This window comes from Colletes latitarsis, chromosome 11 (assembly GCF_051014445.1).
Source record: "Colletes latitarsis isolate SP2378_abdomen chromosome 11, iyColLati1, whole genome shotgun sequence".
In the NCBI taxonomy this organism is placed as follows: Eukaryota; Metazoa; Arthropoda; class Insecta; order Hymenoptera; family Colletidae; genus Colletes; species Colletes latitarsis.
In genome coordinates, this window is record NC_135144.1 from 20982573 (window position 1) to 21007268 (window position 24696).

The 24696-nt window shown below is 39.8% G+C and overlaps 1 protein-coding gene across 1 annotated transcript; it reads left to right on the plus strand.

The window, feature by feature from the left end:
• Window positions 1-1783: 1783 nt before the first annotated feature.
• LOC143348522 (putative chitinase 10) lies at window positions 1784-24576 on the plus strand. The gene is made up of 28 exons (XM_076778816.1): window positions 1784-1906; window positions 7054-7370; window positions 8552-8811; window positions 8925-8978; window positions 9437-10053; window positions 10216-10401; window positions 10605-10749; window positions 10920-11279; window positions 11425-11915; window positions 12056-12473; window positions 12536-12875; window positions 13156-13397; window positions 14491-14867; window positions 14951-15295; window positions 15374-15542; window positions 15818-16029; window positions 16187-16523; window positions 16620-17024; window positions 17213-17512; window positions 18112-18323; window positions 18596-18874; window positions 19166-19351; window positions 19447-19735; window positions 19825-20171; window positions 20329-20757; window positions 21178-21654; window positions 22170-22295; window positions 22513-24576. Exons 2-28 carry the CDS (start codon window positions 7054-7056, stop codon window positions 22669-22671), a joined length of 8079 nt encoding a protein of 2692 aa, XP_076634931.1. The 5' UTR covers window positions 1784-1906; the 3' UTR covers window positions 22672-24576.
• The last annotated feature ends 120 nt before the right edge of the window (window positions 24577-24696 follow it).

The following is a 24696-nucleotide window of genomic DNA, read 5'->3' on the forward strand; positions in this document are numbered from 1 at the left end:
TTGACGTTGAGTCCTGCAGCATCCTAGTATTAACATTTTGATCCAAGCTTATTCCTCCCTCGATTTTAATTTTATATTTGGTTATTATAATCTCCGACAATATGAATTATTTTTTAAAAACATAACGTATGATTTTAGCATTAAAACATTTGATTCCAATGAAATTTATATATTATACTTTATCTTTACATGTACTACACTATAGAATCTGTGTCTATTTTAATTACAGATATGTCGTAATACTTTCACATACTTTAAAGTTAGCTTTGTTTAAAAATTGTTTTCCGTAATTACATTCACATTCAAAAGGAGACGATTATCCTACAATGGTAATGTTATTACTATTAACTTCCTTGTATCATTGAAGTCAAGGCATCGGTTAGAGGACGGAAGCTTCATAAAGAAACACAGCACGTTATCCTAGGAACTCGTTGATGTGGTGCACGCCATCGTTTTGACCTCTGTATCAACCATTGCACATTGTTTATTTTTTAGAAATGTGGAAAACAAAAATTCTCGAAGCCAGTATAAAAACAATATGACTTCGACAAACGTAGTTTAATCTCAAAGTTTATGAAACGTCTTAAACAACAAAAGAAATACATATGCTACTAAGGAATGCACCCCTGGAAACCATGGAACTCTTGTATAAAACAATTTTTTTATTACACCGCATGATTTACAAGTTATTCAAGGTGAACACGCTATTTGCTTTACTCTGTACGTACGTAAATTTGAAATTGACATCTCCCTCTGGACCGTTATATTCTTTAAAAAAATATGTATATAAATTTTTTTGTACAACTTCCCATTATCCAAGAAAATAACTAAAAAATCTGTCGTGTACGCTTGCATTTGACTAATTGTATGTCTCGATATAATGGCTTTTAGTGTAGACTGTATTTAATTAGCGTGGTTTCATGAATAAAGATGAAACAGTTACCTTGTAAGATTAATTCGATTAGAAAAATTAGAAATAGAACTGTGGAATTACAATTAGTCACGCATATCCAACAGATTTCCAATGGTCCTTTCTCCGCGTAACCGAAAATTAATACAAACTAATTTCTACATTTTCGATTCTGCCTCCCTTCCTAATAGTACCATAATTTTCTTTTTTTGTTCAAGATGGCTCTGATGTTTGAAGACTGTGAAGGCGTTTTGAAGAAATCTGGGGCTTTATAAAAGGTTCACTGCCTGACACCATGAGCAATATACAGTATACACAATGATATACCATGGACTCCGGGTCCATTTGGATCCATGCAAGCTATTTTTTTGAACTTGTTTTCAACATTTAAAGAAATAAATTTGTTATCATCTAACTGAGCACGTCCTTTTAAAACGTTAATCGATTTTAGGTAAACGGTCGTACGCGACGAGAGACGGAGTCGATAGGTGGGTATCGAGGATTAGAGAACGCGTGGAAATGGCCCCCAGGTGCACGGGTGCAGGATCACGCACACAAAAGATCCGCTAAAAGTCTGGTGTCGCTGCGAGGTGTATCTGGCTCTCGAGAGAATTGGTGTACATATGCCGTCGCGTTCTCGTGGTCAAGGACGTTGAGACAGGGTCCGTAGGGTGCGGGTCGAGGGGTCCCCAGCGATGGAGTAGGTATATATGGGCGTCCTCGCGCGTTCAGAATACCAGATTCATGCAAGTTAGCCCTCCCCGCGAGGCGGGTGGTGCGTTCTTTTTAAAAATTCATCGCGGACGTCCTGACGTAGGAGGTGGCGTATGTTCGGAGGGGGCCGATCGCGGGCTTCTCAATCATCATCATCGGTCAGTGCAGTAGAATCGGGTGTCACCGACGGTTCGTGGATAGACGACGTTCACCTTCGCGACCACGACAACCCGGACACGGATTTCTGGAGAACGCGTGGCCGTTTTTTCGCTCCGGGGCAAGGTTCGTCCAGTTACCATTTTTGCCATCTTTACGATTCCGATCACAGCCGCGATCGTAGCGATCTAGATTTATGATCTGTATACAGTAGAATACGTAGGATACTAAAATGATTTAGTACTTTTTGTTAGGGCTATTAAATTTTGGCGCATGCAAACAAGAAAAGTGGATTTTTGTCACCGATACTTGGAGCTAAACTAATTGAACGGTTTGTTACTTTGTAGGATGTACCTTGCTGAACTTTTCAAATTTCGCGCCAACCTGGAATAATAAATAATATAGGAAATTGGTTTTTAGTTTGGAATACCAAAAAGGTTTTAAGATTCTTTATTATTGTCGTCGGTGAAATATTTAACCATACGATTAAAAAAATTTCTGATGAACGATACCACGAGCAGAAGAAGCTGGATGTTTTATTGCATCAATATATTCACCGTGGACCGGAACATACGTATCCTATTTCGTTCCGTGCGAGCCATACTTCATCGAACCTTCGTTACACGACATACCTGAGTATAACTCAAAACTCACTTACTTGTTTCGTATTGTCGGACATGGAAGTCTAGTATAGCGTGTAACTGATCCTAAGTTCTAAATTAGAACGTGATCATCCTCTGAGTTCTTCTTTTGATTTCAATCAAAAGTAATATTTTCATTTGTTTACGTTTGCCCAGGAGATTTTTATAAATTTCGTTATTCGGAGCCATACATTTTTTAAGTACTCTTTTACGCTTCATACTGTTTTCAGTGGAAGGATCTGTTAAGTTTATGCATTCGCGTGTGCGTTTTAGGGTAAAATTTTGAGCTTCGTAATTCTCATTTATTTTAAAATTAATTATTGTTTGTCCAATTCTTCTATCGAGTTTCGCCGTTGTGGTCAAACCACGGCCATTTTCGTTATCAATTTTCGTTCACGTCGTAAACGCCTCGACGCTATAATGACGAAGTAAGACCAGTCCCAGAGATAAAGTACTTTTCCTCAAGAACCACTCGAAACGTAATTAATTGCCCGGTAAGATGGCGTTCAATCTCTTCTCCGTTCGTTCGATTGAAAATTAATTGGCACTTCTTCGTCGCAGAGCAAACCACGAAATTTGTTTCGCGAATACGCATTCCTGGCAGCGCGCGCTAATGATTTATTACGATTGGAACGCGTTTAAAAGACGAAAATGAAGGAAAACGAGACATCCAGCAGGCATATTAACTGGCAGTTACGCTGTTCGACTCTCGTTAACTCGAACGTCAAGATAAATGCTGCGTTTCGTGACGGTTTTATTCGTTGGGAATTAATTTGCAAACATACGACATCCGCCTTGCGTAGGAACGTACAAAGACGAGAGTATCGCTACTGCATTGTCACTAATATTTAAACTCAAAGAAACGATTAACACGTTGACAGCCATTTTTATTTTTAAAAAACAAATTGTACTATATTGAATGAACGTTCAAGAGATTTAATAATTTGAGTTATTACTACGGCGCTAAAAAAATTATAAGGTAGTAATATACTGCCAGGTACTTTTGTTATTAAAAATTTCAATGAATTAATTCTCGTCCTGCTCATTGTCAGTAGTAAAGTACAATATTAATCTTGGATATAATCAATTAAAATAGAAGGAGGAATGCACAAGGTAAATATGTTATAATTATTTTGTGCAAAATAACTTAACCATTTAATATACGTTGAAGAGAAATACGCACGAAATGAGTTATATGTAGTTATTATTTGTGAATAATGGAGTGCTGTCAGTTTATATGTGTATGTGTATACGTATACCTTGTTCTGTAAGTATTTCTTTTCAATATATATTATGTGATGTCGTACGTGTGTAAGAGTAATGTCCTTTCGGGCATTATTTTTAATGTCACAGCTAATTTATTTTGGTCTTCTTTACAAACGATATACAGGGTGTTCGACCACCCCTGGGAAAAATTTTAATGGGGGATTCTAGAGGCTAAAATAAGACGAAAATTAAGAATACCAATTTGTTGATGGAGGCTTCGTTAAAAAGTTATTAACAATTCAATTCAAAAATTTCAAATCGTTCTGGAAAAATTATTTTCGGTTGCGGGGGTCAATTGCAATCATTTTTGGTGAATAGACATACCCCCGAAATCGAGAAAAAAATTCAGTACGGGCGGAACTTTAATCGTTAATAATTTTTTAACGAAGCCTCCATCAACAAATTGGTGTTCTTGATTTTCGTCTTATTTTGGCCTCTAGAATCCTCCATTAAAATTTTTCCCAGGGGTAGCCGAACACCCTGTATAATATTAGTCCAATGCTGTTCCATTAGCATTTCGTATTTTTATTATAACTTTTTGATAAAGATTTAACTGATCTATGTTTATGTAATAATTTTTCTTCTTATTTAGTCGTATAGAATATACTGACAAAGTTTGGCCATTAAAACCTGGAACACTCTGTATACGTGCACACCTGTTGTTCTAAGGTCACCAGGAATTCCTCCATTTTCCGACACCCTCGATTAAACGGCTGACTCTGTTATATTGCATAATCAAAAGGGTTGAGAAGTCAGGAGCTAATTGTTCACCCGTATTCTCGTTTTGTAGAATATAATACATATATTATGTAATGCACAGTTGGATACTAACTCTTGTGAGCATTTGTTGAATTTTTAGGTGAAGCTTGAATGGATATCCCATTGACAATACTTGTACGTACATCGATAATTGAATAAAATTTGCAATCATTATACGCATTAAAAGTCAACATCAATAAATAAAAATTTGTACATTTTTTAGTGCACAGATTCTACCCCTGCAGCGTAAACATGTATATGTGCTGGAACGAAATATAAAGAATGTCTGAAAGGGTTGATTTGGTGCAAATAAACTCTCGGCAAGGGCGGCACGTGGCGACCCTGCTGGCAAACGTTGCCCTTTGTCGCGTCGGTCGCTTCCACCGTACGAGCGTCGCATTTTTAATGTCTTAAACGCCACCGCGAGGATTTAAACACTCACGCCCGTGTCTTTGTCCTCGAATGAATCAGCGCAGTGCGTTTCGCATAAATTACGGTTTCGCGATCGATGCGTCGTGTCGTCGCGTCTGACGATACTCTCCATGACTGATCTCGCAGAAACCATGCGAATCCCAAGGTCACTGAATGACAGCACTTCAAAATTAAAATTTCAGTATTTTAGTTTTTTCATAACTAGGATATTAACAAAAATAATAAAAGTCAATATTTTTTAATAATTCTAGGTCGAACAATAAAGGCATGTTTACTGAGGATTCTTTAAAAATTTGAAGTCAATCGATTAATTATAAATTATTTAGATAAAATTAAATGAAAAAAAGAATTGATTGCTGAAATTCAATGAAATAACAATGAATTCTTTGTTATACAAGGATAGAAACACTTGACCGTAGGAACATACGAGTCGTCGCAAGTATTTGAATGGAAATAAAGGATATCGACCGATCCTCCCCCCCCCCCCCCCTCCCGAAAATCTTGTTCGCGCACAAAAGAGAAAAGAGTCAGTCGAGAGACGTGAATTTTTCACTGTCTCCTCTTGCATTCTTCTGATGGTCGACTCGAGTTTACCACAAAAGAAAAGTCGCGACCAGATTTCGTAAATAGCTCGGACATAAGCGCCGAAATAGATGGTCCTCCGAAGGTTGGTCTTTTTATCGAAAACATTCTCGACGAAAAGTTTCAGGTATCTTCTTTCGAGCAATATAATGAAAGATAATAAATTACGAGCCTACGGTCGGTTAAAAAAATATCTATGCATGATTTTTAGTTGTATTAATAATAACTCATTTATTATATGTATATCGTATGTACACATTATCAGTTATGAATTAGAAAAATGCCTAGAATTGTTATAAAAACTTGTTGGGTACCTAACTAACATTTATCTTGTATAAAATATTTCAGAAAAGAAAAGGACCTAAAAATAAATCTATCATTAGGCCCCGATAAGTCTAGGTCTGCTACTGTTTGCAGCACTTTAATTGAGATACTAAATTGTGGCAGGATAATGGTTAGCGAGGTGATAAAATGAGTAACTTTCAAGAACCTGTGCTTTAGAAACAAAATACCACATGAAAGTCAAATTCATCACCACGATTTATGAACGATTAAACTATAAATACGTATAACTTAGCAAAACTAAAAAGTATTAATTATAGAGTGTGCTAAGTTACAGCTTCCAAAAAAGGTGGTGTCGATGAAAACGTCGTTGAGGTCACTCGTAAAAGAAAATCAAGATAATGTTCTTAATCTGTACGAAAATGGCTATGGTGTAAGAATTATTTTAAAAGAAGAGTGATCTTGAGACGAAAAATAGTGCCCTTTACCCCATATTATTTAGAACATGGTTATCAAATTTCATGAGTTGATTTTTTTAACTTAAAAATCCAAAAATTGCTAAAATTATTTAATATGTTGTTGCTCTAATACATAAAAATAAATTCTCATAAATTGCTCACTCAGAGAAACCAGAATGGAGTTCATAAATAAAACGACGGCGAACGTGTTGAAGCGATACTCGGATTTCAAATAATATCCTCCAGCGATACGAAACTTCCGTTTCAGGGGCGACGACACGGAGGTCGACAAAGAGGATCTTTGTTATGTTGCGGCGGTGCGTCGATCATATTTCAAGAGACCAGCGCAACTGGTCGTTATTATGATTGAACCTGGCCAAGCCCAATTACTGAAGGCCGGGATTTCTTGTCATGCCGAGCACACCTTGGTCTATATTTTTCTTTTCCGGTCTCAGTACACACGTGTTCCGTGTGCAGGACAGGTTTGGTGAGCAGCACGCATACGGACGCGAATGCAGCGCGATGCACCGAGAACGGGACCAAGCTGTGTGGTTGGCACCAGGAAAATTAATCACCCTTGTATTTAACACCCGCCAGTACTTAATCCCGTGTCGAACATTCGCATTTGTCGGAACGAATTGTTGTCGACTTTAATTGAGATCGTTGGGAATACACTGAGTCCTCGAGTTACACATATTTCTAGATAAGTAATTGTAGTCCTGTTTACGCCCTTGTTTGTACAGGTTGATTGTAGAAAATGGGACGAGCTTTGGTTCTTTTCCGATAAGGAAAGTCTCAGATGTGATCCTTTCCGATTTTAATGAAATTTGACAGGGTATTCTTATTTGCGCAGATGATTGCTTGGATCGTTCTGATTTTGGTGGGCCTGTCGACAGCGGGGCCACCTTATCGGATATCCGTGCACGAATTGCTACCACCACCGCCATGGGACTCGAGCCAAACAGAAGGGGACGTGGAGATTATCGGTATTCCTCCATTCCAAAGAGGCGCCGTTGAGAGTCCGCCGATGATCGACAACTCGATAGATTCACCCATCACTCACGAAGAATATGGATCGCAGAGATTCCCTCTGCGCGACGCTGTCGAGTCTTTGCCCTCGAATGCCATCGTTATCCACAGCGGAAGCCTGCCCCTGCAGGACATCAGAGAGTCTGTATCTGTAGAAAATATTGTCAGGCTGTTCCGTAGTGGAGTTGGAACAATCTTATTTTCGAATAACGAATAATGATAATTCAGTCGTAAACTATTGGGTCGAATGGAAAGTTCGTACGTTTTTGGTGAGATGTCTCTATATTTTTTTTGCTACATCATGCGTGCACCTCTTGTAATTACAAGCAGAGGAGATCAGGGATTTTACACTTTTTGATAGCTCAATTACAATTTGCCTTCTTTCGATGGTTGTTTCTTTTTATTTTTGTTACTCGTTATGGCAAAGAATTAAGATTCTTTAACAGAACACGAAAAACAAAAACAAAAGAAAGCCAGAATTCCCCCAAATATAATGAAATTTGTTGCATTTTTATTTAAGTCATAATAAAATTCATACTATCTGAAAGCTGAATTAATCTCCCAACTTTCTATGCTCCTTTCATGGCCAACTAGTCTTCTATAATTAAAATTATTACTGTTTAAACTGAAACAAAGTATCAAAATGCACTGGTGATAACATCATAAACTTGATAACGGATAAAAAAGACTTTTGCGATCGGGGATACTTGAATGCATCGAGTAACACTAGGTTTTGCAATTGAATAATAATATGTGGGCAGATTACCATCATTACCACTTTACCCTACTCATTGCTAACGACACGTATCAATTCCCAAGCATCGCGTGCAGGTATCAAACAGGTATCGGCATAAATTGCCATTGGCATTAATGAGATATATACTTGTTATCGTTTTTCGTGTTTTCGACACAATGTAAACATTGAGACCTTAACCAGGGGCGGATCCAAACGGCTTGGAAAAGGGTAATATGTAAAAGTACAATTTTTAATCTTCTTTTTCACGATGTTAAATTTGTTTATAATTCGTTTATTCATTTCCTTATCTCATAATAGTCTAAATAAACAAATTAAAAATTGAAAGGAATGGTTTATAAGACCATTATTATTACTATTGATATACGATATATTTTTTAACCAATGACCTTGACCTTGATTAATTTTTCTAAATGATTTAATTGACAATGTTTCATGATTTTTGAGAACAGCGTTAATAATGAAAATTTTTATGTCCACAATAGAGATAAAAATCAGCTTGTGGAACAGCCTGACCCGTTTAATCGAATTGTTCGATAGACGATCGATAATCGTAATTTTAACGTAGGCCTGACGGCCGAGTGCCTTTGAGAGACGCGGTGGAGCATCGGGAAACCCCTCCTTTCTTCGATACCGTTCAGCATGAGTCAATCTGGATCGAACCTCTGGCTCCGCCAACCCTCACGAGGACGCAACAAATCCTTGATCCTAAAGTGGTGTGTCATTTGGACTCCAGCGCCGTCCATAGGACAGAGCCATTCTCCTTGTTTCCACAGTCGGTGCCGGATCACAAATGCACTCATCTGGTCTACACTGCGGCCACATTAGGTAATTAACCCTTTAACCAAAATTCGTTGCCAACGAATCGAATACGAGGCTCATACGAATCTTGTCCCAACGACTATGCAATCAGTTTAATTAACGTCCATTTTTCTTTTCAGATCAGGAGAGACTAGTTGTTGTTTCAAGGGACCACGAATACGACGAAATCAAAGGTAAATCGAACGTTCTCTATCAATCCATCTTTAGAGTGTAGGGTTCTGCGAATACTTTTAATGTTGCCGCGCCGTTGGGTTGTTTGTCGGCGCGATATGGTAAACGGCGCGCCGACTTCAGCAAAGACTACCGACACCTTTGTAATTATGCCGCCATAGTGGAATGATTTCGAACCTTCGAGAAGGTGTCGGTGTCATGTGTAAGAGGACACGAGACAAGGGACCAGGCCAGACTCGATCTAGTCACCGAACACGCAACATCGAAATATATTTATCGTTAACCTGTGGCCATCATTTTATTTCATTCCTTCTCCGAATCACTGGAGACTTTTTTTTTAAATGTATACAAAGAGATATCGTTAAATTAAGAATTATAATTATTACTATAAAAACGCAACCGCAGCGAACGTGCCTGCGGATCAATCAGTCCCGTTAATTTATACGAACGATTCCGACAGGTGGATACAAGGCGGTAACGGGACATCGATCGAGGAACCCGTCGTTGCGAGTGTTGATTTCAATCGCGCCTCCAAACAGAGGAAAATTGTTCGTTGAGGCAACCAAGAACCATTGCACCCTCTATTGCGAGAAGCTGGCGAAATCTGTGTTGAGCTTCCTCAAGGAACACGACTTGGACGGCGTAGAGATCGACTGGGAAAGTTCGTCGGAGCATTCGAACGATCTGAAGCTGTTGCTTAAGATCCTGAAAAGAACGCTCGCCGATCACGAATACATTCTAGCTGTAGCCCAGAGACCCGAAGATCCGGTGGATCGGGAGATCGCCGCCGTTGTCGATTTGATCCTCCTACGAACATGGAGGGAGACTCCACCGTTCAGAAGGGAGAAATTGGCGCTCCATCCGGCGCCGTTGAAATACGTGGCTCGAGTGACGAACAAATGGCTCGATCGAATTCCCCGGGAACATAGATCGAAGATAGTTCTTGGACTACCGATATTCGGCCAGGGCTACACGATGAAGTTTGGGAACTTCACCGACGTCGGAGCACCCATCGCCGGGCCAGGAGTCGAAGACGCTTACGCTAAGCAGATGAATGGGAGACTGGCTTATTACGAAGTAACTATTATTTATTTTGAATCACAGGTTATTCGACTGCAATCTATAAATACGAGTTACTTGTAAATATCTGTTCAGTTTCGAAAATGTTTTTTTAATTTTCAAGGCTGAAAGATTAATTTCCAAAATAGATATTTAATTTTCGGTCGCAATTAATTCAAGGTCTGTGAGAAATTAGAAGATGGGCAATGGATATCTGGCCGGGACGAGGAGGGACCGTATATAAAACGCGGAGATCAATGGATCGGTTACGAGGATCCTCTGGCAGTAAAGATTAAAGTGGCTTACGTTCGATCGACTGGATTAGGTGGAGTTTCCCTGTGGTCCGTAGATCTGGACGATTTTCAGGTGAGCACGGAGCATTCATGTTTCAGGAAGTAAACGGTTTACAGCAGTGGTTCTAACCTGATTGATCTATAGATCCCAAGGAAGTCATAGATAGATTTGTGGGGCTCTGCGAATTATTAAATATTTATTTCTTGCGGATCTTGTTCTCACAGACTCCTTATTTCTTATTAAAACATATCACATGAAATATTTTGTATTCTAAGGGTATTTGTGGGAATCCGTGGCCAATGTTGAACGCTGCAACCGAGTCGATAGGATTTTACGATGAAACACAGGTGAAGAAATGTTTTGAGGACGGTCTCTTCAGCGATCCTGACAACTGCTCCGGTTTCTACTCCTGCCACGAAGGTAGTATACATTGGAATAATGATGTTTCATGATTACCATTTAATCCAGTGAGCGATTTAAACCCGAACAAAAGAAAAGTAGTTACTATTAAAAGAATGGCCATTCTCCAAAGTTTTATTATCACGATCTATGGGACTGAAAAATGCAAAAGAGATACAAATTCTTTTTAGGCATGCAGCACCATGGTTATTGCGGATACGGAAGATTTTTCAGCCCTGTCGATAATTCTTGCGTGAAGGCGTCACCGGAAGTTTGTAAGCCCGGACAAAACGATCGAATTCACGAACAGAATTTACACATGGGTCTACCAGAAACGCAGGAACTGGAGCATTTAGAGATCTCCACGAATAAAGGGCCACGCGTCGTATGTTACGTGACCTCGTGGTCACTATACCGCAAAGGGGATGGAATGTTCATTCCAGAACGTTTGGATCCGCGTTTGTGTACCGATGTCATTTATGCATTTGCTGGTTTGAATCCAGACACGTTGCTGCTTCAACCGTTCGACCCGTGGGCGGACATAGAACACAGTAAGTACATCGAACTGATTATTCTATGATAGGTACAATGTGTATAAGATTACATAACGTACTTAGATATCATATTGATAAAAAGTTATTAATCTACGAATCCATGTAACTCTCGAACCGACTTTTCAAACTAAAATTCTTTCAGATCTCTACCAGCGTATAACGTCGATCGAAGGACCAAGGATATTATTAGCCATTGGGGGTTGGACGGACAGCACCGGTGACAAGTATTCGCGACTGATAAGTAGCGGCGCCGCGCGTCGTAAATTCGTTGCTGCGGCGATAAACTTTCTGCGAAAGCACAACTTCGATGGGTTTTCGATCGAGTGGAACTATCCAAAATGTTGGCAGAGCGACTGTAGGAAAGGTCCGGACTCGGACAAGCCGAATTTCACGAAGTTGTTGCAAGAACTCAGGAAGGAATTCGACCAGCAGGAGCCTAAGCTCACGCTGGCGGTCGCTCTGTCCGGATACAAAGAGGTCATCGATAGAGCGTACGAGGTGGACGAGATCTCCAAACTGGCAGACTTCGTGTCTGTCATGACGTACGATTATCATGGCGCTTGGGAGTCGAAGACGGGACATTTGTCGCCATTGTTTGGGAGTTCTACCGACAGCAATCCGTATTACAATGTTGTAAGTCTAAATAGTCTAAATTCGTTTCAATCTCGCAAGAAGATCAGTTAAATTTTAAGGAAGAGTGCCATTTTTTAAGTACTCTAAATATAGTTTGGTTCGTTGGACCGTGGAAAAATGCACCACTGAAATTTTTTCAGAATTCTACACTGGAATACCTTGTACAACTCGGCGCAAAAAGATCGAAGCTCTTGGTAGGCATACCTCTTTACGGCCAAGCTTATCGACTGTCCAGCGAGGATCTGACTGACCTCGGTGACCCAGCGTCTGGGCCCGGGATTTCAGGAGAATTCACGAGACAGCCTGGCATGTTGGCATATTACGAGATCTGCGACAGATTGAAGAACAAGAAATGGAAACACGGAGTGGGGCCAAGCGCCTATTTCAAGGACCAGTGGGTGGGCTACGACGATCAAGAGAGCATCTTCGCGAAGGGACAACATATATTGCAAAGCGGTTACGGAGGAGCTGCAATGTGGACCGTTGACTTGGACGATTTCTTGAATCGCTGTTGCGCAGAGTCTTTTCCTCTGTTGAAGACCATCAACCGTGCATTAGGTCAGTGACATTGATTATTATCTGTAACTGTATCTACTGTATGTCGTTTATTTTATTCACAGGACGTTTGAAGACTAAAGCTACTGAGAGTTGTCAACGACCATCGGAACCAGTCACGCCACAACCGCCAACATTGACGACTCACAGCGATGCTGTGGAGGACACTCCGCGACCCACTGTTGCCATGACGAAACCAACTTCGACTCCGAGACCGAGCACGACAACCCAAAGAACAACGTGGCCGAGTTGGTCTCAGAAACCGAGCACAACGACCCAAGGAACCACCTGGCCTAGCTGGACTTGGACTCTATCGACGAGCAAACGACCAGAGCCCACCACGCAGAACAGCACTACTCCGTGGACTCAACCGACGAACGTTTCCTGGACCTGGACTTCGACCAAGTATGTATTTTTTAGAAGAAAGTAGAAATATCAGGATGTATCAGTCAACAAGTTTGTTACAAGGCCTTAGAAGAAATAATCTTGTAGCAGAACAAGTTGTCTAATGATTTATTACTTACGGTACGATGGCTAATGGCCTTTTCATTTGGTTATTAAATATTTGACTGTTAACTGATGCAACGCAGTCGCTACCCTCTAACTGCGAATGATGACTAAAATTTTAAAAGGTGTTGAAGTCTTGCCACTATTTAGGACACATTTCAAGTATGAACGATTTTAGACCGCCCAGCGAGAAGCCAACCCCAGAGATCACGGAGTCCACAGAAAGACCACACGATTCTACGAAGCCAGGGGCATTTTGTTCGATTGGAACGTACCTACCAGATCCTTCTAATTGCGGCAACTACTATAGATGCGTGTTAGGTGAATTAAAACGCGAACAATGCGCGCCGGGACTGCACTGGGACGCCCTTCGAGGTATCTGCGACTGGCCTGCCGCTGCAAAATGTCAAACAGGAAATAGTAAGTCTGTGTCTATTCTTATCAATTGCTTCTTCTTTTTGATCTTATTGCCGCTTTCAGGTTTCTCTTCAGACTCGCCTTTTATCGTTAAAATAGATTTCAAGATGATCGTACACCATGTCGCGTATCGTCGTTACTATAAGACAAGGGCATCCAAGAACGTTTATTTGCACAGGGTATTTTTAAAAAGCTCTTATCAAATTTGACAAGTATATCGTATTGATTGTAATAATGAAAAAGTGTCATGTAAACATAAGTTCTGAAGTGCCTCGTTACTAAATGGCAAATCTGTTGAAGTTTCTCATTATAAAACAGGTTTAAGTGGAATGTCAAGTACATGTACACGATTCTAATTGTTTAGATATGATAGCACGACATAAACAATCGCAAGTAGATATCATGTAATGATAACAATATCGGCAACAATCATCGTAAAGATAATAATCTATAAGACGACGCTTTAATGTAGAAGAATATTTAATTTCTCTTGAATCACGTGATGCCCATCCCTCTTCTATGGGCTGCACCTTCAAATATAAAAAATACTGAATTGACACATACATGCGATGAATTATGCGACATAGAGATGCGCATAATTTCTTCTGACACTTGTCAACAGACGTTGGTATAGTGAAAACCTGTTTACAATGCTGTGCGCGGTCAACGATGAATATATTCCTGCGCACATTTTTCCACGGATTTTGTAACCGACGCCTCCGAGAAAAGGTTGTCGTAGCATCTTCCCTCTGTAAATCATTCAGTTCCCGCAAGACAGTCAGCAATATCAGGGTTCTCTTTGCTTCGATCGATCGTGTGTCCGAATCCAGCACGAAGGATGACACCTTCCTGTTTGCTTTGGACGCTTTTGATTTCGATCACGATCGATTCCACCTTGCCGCAAGTGTACAAAATATCACAACAGTATATTATAAGTACATCGATAGTACATTGATCAATACTTTTTCTGGAACCCCTTAATAGATACCTTCTTAAACTTTTTAAGCATAATTTAATTTTACTCTCAATTTTTCAATAAAAAAAATTTTTCTTCGTTACAGCAATTTCTTTTCTCATAAGTTGTTCTGTTGGCTAGATTCTGCAACAAAAAAACCATCATGGACCACTACCACGAAGAGCACCACGTCGAGGCCGACTACATCGAGACCGACTACATCGAGACCGATCACGTGGTCCACTTCGCGAGCCACCACTACCACTCAGAAACCGATTACCACAGAAAATCCCAACAGAAGACCGGAGAAGACTTGCGAACACGGCCAGTATTACGCTTATCCGAACTCTTGCACGAACTTTCTGGTGTGCGTGAACGGAAATCTGGTCCCGCAGCAGTGTGGGCCAGGACTGAACTGGCACAATGAGAGAAGCATGTGCGATTGGGCCTTCAAAAATCCTTGTGTCGAGAAGCCAATGAAAAGCGCCTCGATCGTAGCATCGGGCTCCAAGTCCAACGTGAGTAAATAGTCGAGAATCGGTAGGGCAATGGTTGAAAAAAAACCAATTCATCGACAATTAATAGTTTTGTTGTTTTTCAGGCATGCATTCCTGGCAGCTACACGAATGTCCCTGGCGACTGTGAGAGTTACAAAGCTTGTCTATGGGGTCGTCATGAAGTATTTCACTGCGCTCCAGGGTTGCACTTCAACAAGCAAACTCGTATATGCGACTGGCCCGCTCGTGCTAATTGCAAGAACGAGTTAGACGAATCCGAGGTCGAAGATTCATCACCGTCCGGCACCAAACCTATCGACAAACCAATTTCCACCACCACCGAGAAACAATGGGAGTCGAGTACCACTCAAGCCACCACCACCACTACCACCTTACCGTCAGTAGAGATAGATCCTGATCAAGTGTCCCCGCTGTCAGGATATTACAAAGTAGAGTCATCATTATTTGTGTACCCGTGACGATAATTATCCTTAATCCTTAACGATAATTATATGTTTGTCGAACAGGTCGTGTGTTACTTCACCAACTGGGCCTGGTATCGACGGGGTATTGGAAGATATCTTCCGGAAAATATCGATCACACATTGTGCACGCACATCGTCTACGGATTCGCCGTCTTGGATTACTCAGAACTGACTGTGAAGGCCCACGATTCGTGGGCAGATTACGATAACCGTGAGTAATTAATTGTTGGGAGGATGTCAACTTTTAATCCTCGGATGGTGAATCTAGGCCATTCTTCGTTTTGAACTCGAAACATAATTATAATAATTCCCACTCAGACAATAAACTGTAGACAAATAAAGTATAAACTGTTGACCATTATTACATTATTTTAATTGTACATAATTTGAAGCATGTACTGCAATGAATAATGTATAAACGAAGCCTGATCTGTGGTGGACTAAATGGTGGTAGTCAAACGTGTCAAGCCGATTGTTTTCGAACAGATTTCTACGAACGCGTTGTCGCTTACAAGAAACGAGGACTGAAGGTATTGCTCGCGTTGGGCGGTTGGAACGATTCCGCCGGAGACAAGTACAGTCGACTCGTGAACAGTCCAATAGCCAGGAAGAAATTCATCGCCCACGCCGTCCAATTCCTGGAGAAGTATGACTTCGACGGGCTGGATCTGGACTGGGAGTATCCCGTCTGCTGGCAAGTAAGTAAATTCGTACAATTGGTTTTCCGATAAGAATTATAGAACTTAGAATTAAAAATTTTTTTCCAAATCATCTAACACTGGTATTGAAAGACTTAAGGAATGGAAAAATAAGTTTAAACGAACATTGCTTTTAACGTATTGGTTGTTGTTACAGGTCGATTGCAAAAAGGGTCCACCCTCGGACAAACAAGGTTTTGCAGATTTGCTCAGGGAGTTGAGCAGCGTGCTGAAACCAAAAGGATTGTTGCTCAGTGCCGCGGTTTCGCCTAGCAAAAAAGTAATCGACAAAGGTTACGATGTTCCAGCCTTGGCGAAGTACTTGGATTGGATCGCGGTGATGACTTACGATTTCCACGGTCAGTGGGACAAGAAAACTGGTCACGTAGCGCCGCTCTATTACCACCCGGAGGACGACTATTCTTACTTCAATGCGAATTTTTCGATCAATTATTGGATCAAAAAAGGCGCTCCTCGCCGAAACATCGTTATGGGTAAATATTTTAGCTACGCTTTATTTCAGGGGACCAAGAATCATGATTTTTTTAAATTATGTGATAGACGAAACTAATGGTTTGTTTTGATAATAGGAATGCCACTGTACGGCCAATCGTTTTCAATAAACGATCCAAGCGCGGGAACGGACCTGAACGCCCCTGCCAGCGCTGGGCAAGCTGGAGAATTCACGAGAGCAGCTGGATTCCTGTCTTATTATGAAATCTGCGATAGAATACGGAAACGTGGATGGACCGTCGTTCAGGACCCTCAGCACAGAATGGGCCCGTACGCTTACAAGGGCAATCAATGGGTCAGTTTCGATGATGCAGAAATGATAGAGCGAAAAGCTCAGTTCGTCAGAGATATGGGCCTGGGCGGTGGAATGGTTTGGGCTTTGGACCTCGACGACTTCCGTGGACGTTGCGGCGAGGGGCCCCACCCGTTAATGCACACGCTTCAAAGAGTGTTGTCGAAGGACTCCGACGAAGAAAATGAAGGTAAGATAATTTTTTAAAAAATCATTTCTGCCAAAAACTAGTACTCCTAAAAGTCTGCACTACACTTATTTAGATATTACACAATTTCCACTTTTATTTTAATTTAACAAATTCAGGTAATGGACATTCTATAATTCTTAGAATAGCAGAATATTTTGTCAAATAATTTCGAATTGCAGTGTCCACAGCTTCGAATCCGCCGATAATCCAGGAGGAATTGGATCAGACCTCAGAAACGATGGCGCCCTCCACTGTTACGACACCATCTACGCCGACATCAACTTCACCAGACTCAATGCCGAACGAAGACGAATTTAAAGTGATATGTTACTTCACAAACTGGGCCTGGTACCGACAAGAGGGAGGAAAATTCTTGCCAGAAGACGTAGACACAAACTTATGCACTCACGTCCTTTATGGCTTCGCTGTGCTCGATGGATCGCAGCTGACGATCAAATCGCACGATCCTTGGGCCGACATAGACAACAGTAAATAGACAAATTGATTTCTTTTATTGTTTTTTTTCGAAACGGATAAAATACAGTGTCATTGCAAGGGTTGGGTCATTAGACATCCATGAGGATAATTCATGACGCTATCCCCATGGACCTCTTCCCCTATCAGAACATGTAAAGTCTTTACAAGGGTAGGACATAACTAACGCACTTCGAATTTAAAAAATCTTACATATGGTCAATCTACATCGAAAATAAGCGCGATGCGTGAAGTTATTTGCTTCGAATGGCGTAATTAAAGAACTATTCCCAAGAGCGCGCTGCTCTATAGCCTGGTTATCAAGGCACTTGACTCCTGTTTCAAGAGACAAGTCATCAAATTTTGCTTCCTTCTTTAAACCATTTCTTTTCTAATATGTTTTAATATTTATGTATATGTTTACTTATTTTAATACACAGAAGAATAGTTTTCTATAAGAAAATGATTCTTGAAACAATTAAAAGTACTTTTTCGAAAATATTGATTCAAGAAAAGAAATTGTTTTAAAAGGAAGGGAGTTAATTTCTAAAAAAAAAATATACTCGCATTACTGATGAAAGTACCTGATGTACACGTCCCACGTTATTTTCAGAATTTTACGAGAGAATAGCAGCGTTAAAATCGAAGGGAATAAAGGTGTTGATGGCCATCGGGGGTTGGAACGATTCTGCTGGAGACAAATACAGTCGTCTGGCAAATTCGCCGTCTGCAAGACGAAGATTCATAGAAAATGTTATACGGTTCATCGAGAAGTATGATTTTGAGGGCTTGGACTTGGATTGGGAATATCCAGTGTGTTGGCAGGTAGGGAAAAATCGGATTTGAATATAATAAAGATATTAGAGGTTTTCATGGTTCGAATTCTGATATTTGATACTAGTTGAAACTTCCTTAATATAAATCTAGAGAACTGTACAACTGGTATTTGAATTGTGGAATATAGATAATTCATCGTCACGTTGATTATAACAATGGCTCTCAAGTAGTAGTATTCGAGTATTAAATTATTTGAATGATTTCAATCTTAATTTTGACTTATATATTGCACGTAACGTTTGCTAATCGACAAATTTCAGGTCAATTGCAATAAGGGGCCAAAATCAGACAAAGAAGGCTTCGCCAGTTTGGTTAAGGAGTTAAGCGAGGAATTCCGGCCAAGAGGATTGTTATTGTCAGCGGCGGTTTCTCCGAGCAAACGTGTCATCGATGAAGGTTACGATGTACCTACCTTGGCAAAGTATTTAGATTGGATATCCGTCATGACCTACGATTATCACGGCCAATGGGATAAAAAAACTGGTCACGTAGCACCACTGTATCATTTACCTGGCGACTGGGAGCCGACCTTTAACGCGGTACGTGTTCGAAAGTCGTAATTAATCATCTCGATACCATCGTTCATTCCACGGGACGATAAAGGATATTAATAAATTCAATGAAATCTCCCTACATTTACTAGTGAGTGTATATGCTTCCGTAAAAGCGGAAGGTCAGCGAATATACAGAATGTCTTGATAACTCTGTTACAAATCGGAATCTCCATTACTTTTAATGAGATAAGGGAATACCTCATAAAAAATACCAAACAAATTTATTTATGTGTTGGAAAAATTTTTTATTGTCCACTATTGTGATTATTTTGTTAGAATTTCTCCATACACTATTGGATGGAAAAGGGTGCTCCAGCGAAGAAACTCGTAATGGGCGCACCGTTGTACGGTCAGTCCTTCTCCTTGGCGGAAAGAAGTCAAAGGGGACTTAATGCTCCTACTTATGGCGGAGGAGAAGCTGGAGAAGCGACCAGAGCCAGAGGTTTCTTATCATATTACGAAGTAAGCATGATCTATTATTTAATTATTTATACTTATCGATAAATATTTTCATATGAAACATTTGTATAATTTTTCATACTTTTTAATGGTCATAGATATGCGAGAGAACATTGAAGAAGGGCTGGACCGTGGTCCAAGACAAGGACAGACGCATCGGCCCGTATGCCTTCAGAGGCGACCAATGGGTGAGTTTCGATGACTCGAAGCAGATGAAACTCAAAGCAGAATTAATCAAGGACATTGGTCTAGCTGGTGGCATGGTTTGGGCTCTAGATTTAGACGACTTCAAAAACAGATGCGGCTGCGAACCGAGTCCACTTTTAAGAACCATGAACAGAGTTTTGAGAAATTATCCTGACGGCCCATTGTGTCCAGTATCCACCGGTAAATTACTAGTAACGAGGGAAACAGTCATGTTACTTGAATCCGGAATAAAAATTGTTACTTATAACGAGTTAACATATTTAAATTAGAATTCACGACGATCGATGCCGGTGAATCCATCACAAAGCCAACGACTTCTGAGCAACCTGATTGGGAGCCTACGACGACTACTTGGCCAACTTATGTGCCACCATCATCATCGTCAGTTCCTGAGGTCGACGACACCATTGAAATAGAAGCTGATGATCTGCCAGGAACTCCCTCGCACGAAGATTGCCAAGGCCGTTTATTTGTTCCGCACAAAAAGGATTGCTCCAAGTATTTCTTGTGCAATTTCAACAGACTCACTGAGTATTCTTGCCCGTCTGGGCTTTATTGGAACAAGGATCGCTGTGATTGGCCAGAGAATACTAAATGCAGAGAGTCCCAGAGACAGGCAAGTGCTTGGAATTACTGTGAATTATACAATTTTATGAATAACTTGTATATCTGTGTTGGCATCTGTTAATCATCTTCTTGATATCGATACAGTAAGCAACCTTTATATGAATATTTACAATAAAAAAACATCGATAATTTGTTTCGCTTCACAGTCGAACGAATTCCTGCCTCTAATCGCCGCCAAAGAAAATAATGAAAAGAAAGTGATTTGTTACCTGATGAAATGGGCGCGAAAGCGGCCAAGAGATGGACAATTCTTGCCTGAAGATGTCGACCTGGATCTGTGCACGCATATTGTTTACGGTCTAGCCACGTTAGATTCGGAACGATTAACGATACAGAATCCCCAGAGTAGCAGGCAGAAAGAGTTTCTCGAGAAGATAACGAACATCAAAAGCAAGACTGGATTGAAGGTTCTACTGAGTCTGGGAGGCTGGGAAGAGTCCAAGGACGACAAATTCAGCAGAGTAGCACACAGCTCGATCGAACGACAAAGATTCGCGCGTCACGCCACTCGTTTCATCATGAACCATGGATTCGACGGCCTGGATCTTATTTGGGAGTACCCAGTGTGCTGGCAGGTAAATACACAATACACATAAAACATTCTTTGTTAACTCGACAAATTCAATTTTTCGTGAAATCTGAGATTTAAAAAAATAACGACGTGTATCCTAAGTTTAATAATTTCCAAGATATTAAATCTCTGAGAAACCATTCATAGCGCATCAACGATTCTTTGTATAGTTACGCAACACGTGGCACAGCGGTACAAACATAACAATTTGAATACTTCAGTTAATTTTACGATAGATGTAATACTATTATTCTCAGAATGCCTTATATTAACTATCGCAAAAGTTGAACTTTGGTATTATTTGGTAGTATTTGGTATTATTATATACATTGCACCTTTTTAGTGCAAGTAGAAATAGGTCTTTCACGAGGCTTTCGAATAAAGAAAAAAAAAAGAAAAACAAGATCATGCTCTTGCCTTGTAGATGGATTGCAACCGTGGACCACCAAGCGACCGAGAAGCCTTTGCACTCTTGCTGAAGGAACTGAATGCAGCGTTTCAGCCGAAAGGTTTGCTTCTGTCAGCCGCTGTTTCAGCGAGTAAGGACGTCATCGACGTGGCTTATGATGTGCCAGCGTTGGTGAAGTACTTGGACTGGATCGGTGTGATGAGTTACGACTATCATGGCTCTTGGGAAAGCAGAACAGGACACGTGGCACCGCTTTATAGTAATTCAAACGATGAAATGGATCATTTGAACGCGAACTTCTCGATGACGTATTGGCTGGAGCGAGGAGTGCCATCCAGAAAGCTCGTAATGGGCATATCAGCTTATGGACAAAGCTTCACGTTGTCCAAGACACCACAGCGAAAGGAGTTGCCGGGTTTCAATGTGCAAGCTTCTGGACCTGGTCATCCAGGAGAATTCACGAAATCGGCTGGTATCCTTGCCTACTACGAGGTAATAAAGATAAACGAAGTTATGTAATGACAGAAAATAGTTAGAACATATATAATTATTATTTAATCCTATTAAAATTTTATTCAAGATCTAGCAATAAAAATTCAATTCCACGGCAAAGAGTCATATCCAGAAGTTTGCTTTCCTTGCTAGTTGTAATATTCGAGGCTAGAACGATAGTTACGTTATTCGCCATGACACACTTAAGACTTACAATTAATGTAAACAAATGGTAATTCAGTGCATACTCTTAAGAGTAAACAAGTATAGTCTTGCATAGTGTGTTTAGTATAAAAGTGTTCTTATTCTTGCAAGTATTATTTATAATGTGTCTACTGGGACAAGTAGCTTTTTTTAATACAGGAATTAATTCCTACACCCCAAAATATACTATTGGACAGTTATTCTAAATATAAAATATTATGTATCAATTAAGAGTTTTGACACAAAAATTTTAAAAAGCTATATTTAGAGATTAATCTGAGCGACGTGTAGAAACAATTGTAATGTTTTAGATATGTAATAACGCGAAGAACAAAGGATGGTCTGTGACTAAAGTGCCTGGAGGTTTAGTTGGGCCTTATGCCACAAAGGACGATCAGTGGGTCGGTTACGATGACGTATCCAGTGTATTCCAAAAGGTAATTAACGATAATACAATCAAAGATTCAGCCCATTTAAATTAAACTTCTTTTTTTATCGCTGAAAATTACAGTCCTCTTCTGTTTCCCCTAGTCGTGATTTTATACGAACTACATAAACGGCACTGTTCATATCGAGCGGTTAAAGTCAACCATTGTTTCGATTTTTTACGTATAACGTGTTAATTATGTTTGAACGATCCATGTGTTATTTCAGGCTGAATTTATAAACGATCTGAACCTCGGTGGCGCGATAATGTGGTCTTTGGATATGGACGACTTCAGGGGTCGTTGCGGGGACGGCAGGTACCCCCTACTGACGGCGTTGAGTCAAGGAATTAGAGGAAATCGAGATCTTAGGATGGACTATACTTGAAAAAGACGCGTGTGCCTCGATAAAACACGCGAGTGGTTCATGGATAAGAGTTCCCATTAACATTGCGTTCCACTTTCACGGATCTCGCTAAATCTCGGATCGCTCGAGAAAGTATCGGCTAGCGTAAACACTGTTCGAGCGCCGATTCGCGTTGGGCATTCCACATGCCCAATAGTTGGACATTTTTAAAAAATTTCTGTTGTCTCGGAACTCCATCCAATGGCGCAAATACAAATACGGATCGACATGTTTTATTTTCTAAACATTAATCGGTGAATACGTTCGCTGCTGTACTGGTAAAAATAACAAAACTATTTCAGGTGGACATTTTGATTTAAAGAAACTATTTTAGAAATCAATTACACACCCATTTATAATTGATTTATAAGTAAGTCTTGCGTTTTCGCTCCGCCCTATACATAGGGAGTATCCTAACACGCGGGAATCACTTCAGTGGTGGATAAAGGACACAAGAACAGTGAGATTAGTTCATATAAACATGTGTACACTATTTGATCTTGTTCTCGAGTCGTGCCTATTTTTGTAAGCCGACAATTTCTAATCACAAACTGACCTGTATCTAACTGATTCCGCTAGACTGTTTGTATACAATGTTCGATAACTCCTCGTTTTCTTCAATGAGAGATTAACAGATCAATAGTATGTCAATTTCTTGAGTAATCAATTGCATACATTAGTAGAAGAAGTTCCATTAGATGTACGTCCTACGAGGTTTATCACACTTTATTCATGGAACTAGACAGTTCTTGAACGAACAATATGTACATAAATAATATTTTCTTCAAAAATTTTAATTTGTATGTCTTTTTGTCATAAAGATATAATAACCTTGAAAAAGTCAAGGTCACTTTAATGTCTAAAAAAGTATCAGATATAAAAGACCTAAATTGCAAAGTTTATTCGTTATTGACGTAACGAGGAATTATGAATATTGAATCGGGAGAAACAATATTGTACAATAGTTCTATTCATCATGATACAGTAATTAATTATGTAAGCAGCGTGGCTCAAGTTCATCTCAAAAGGACAAACAGATAAGGAATTGCATACGCAAGAATATGTTGAGCATGGTACGTGATGGAAAATTTTCATAAATAATCGACGACTCTTCGAGTAGAGTTGAACAAAATGTAACTTAATTACATTTGCGACGATAAAACTTACATGTAATCACACTGTAATTACACGATAATTACATGGTCTTTACACGCTTTACAGATTTATAATTATGCGTATAAACGTATCGTGGCGAATGTAATTAGATTACGTTATGCCTAATTCCGTCTTAGGGTGACGCGAATAGAGTTACTCTCGCACTGGAAAAGCAGAGAATGTCATCGCGTCCCCTGTGAACGCGCAATATTTTTACGAAACAATCTGTATTTTACCAGTATACGACTATAAATACAACATGAGATCACAAAATCCTGCCCTTTAAAATTAATACAAAATATTCGTTTGAAAAGTTACAACCGAAATATGTATTTCAAAAACAACGCATTTTCGAGGGAAAGATACGATACAAAAGCTTCTCTTAAGTGAAATATTTACTTATGTTTTCTCGTATTACGGGATTGGAATCTGGGAATGTCCCAAACAGAATTACACTTCTCGATTGCATTCTATTCGATTCCTTTCAAATCCTATGTATTCAATAAATATTCGACAATTTCAAATCCCTAATCTTTCGATACATCATGAACCATCAAATAAATACATAATTGAGCATCAAATTGCTTGAAAATCACGAGAAAGCCTAGTATCGTACCTATCGCTATCAAAATCTCCATCCTCTCTCCGACACGAGTAATAATACATAATTTTATATATACATAATTTTTCAAACGATAATTTAGTCAGTACCGTCAATAATTTCGCGTAAAAGTTTCTTTATTCCCGTGCAAATTCCCCAAGAAAATAGTTTCATAAGGTTAAAATTACTTAAAAGCAAAAAAGAATGCGTAGTGTGGGTATGTGGAGAGGGATACAAGGAGCTATGGTAGG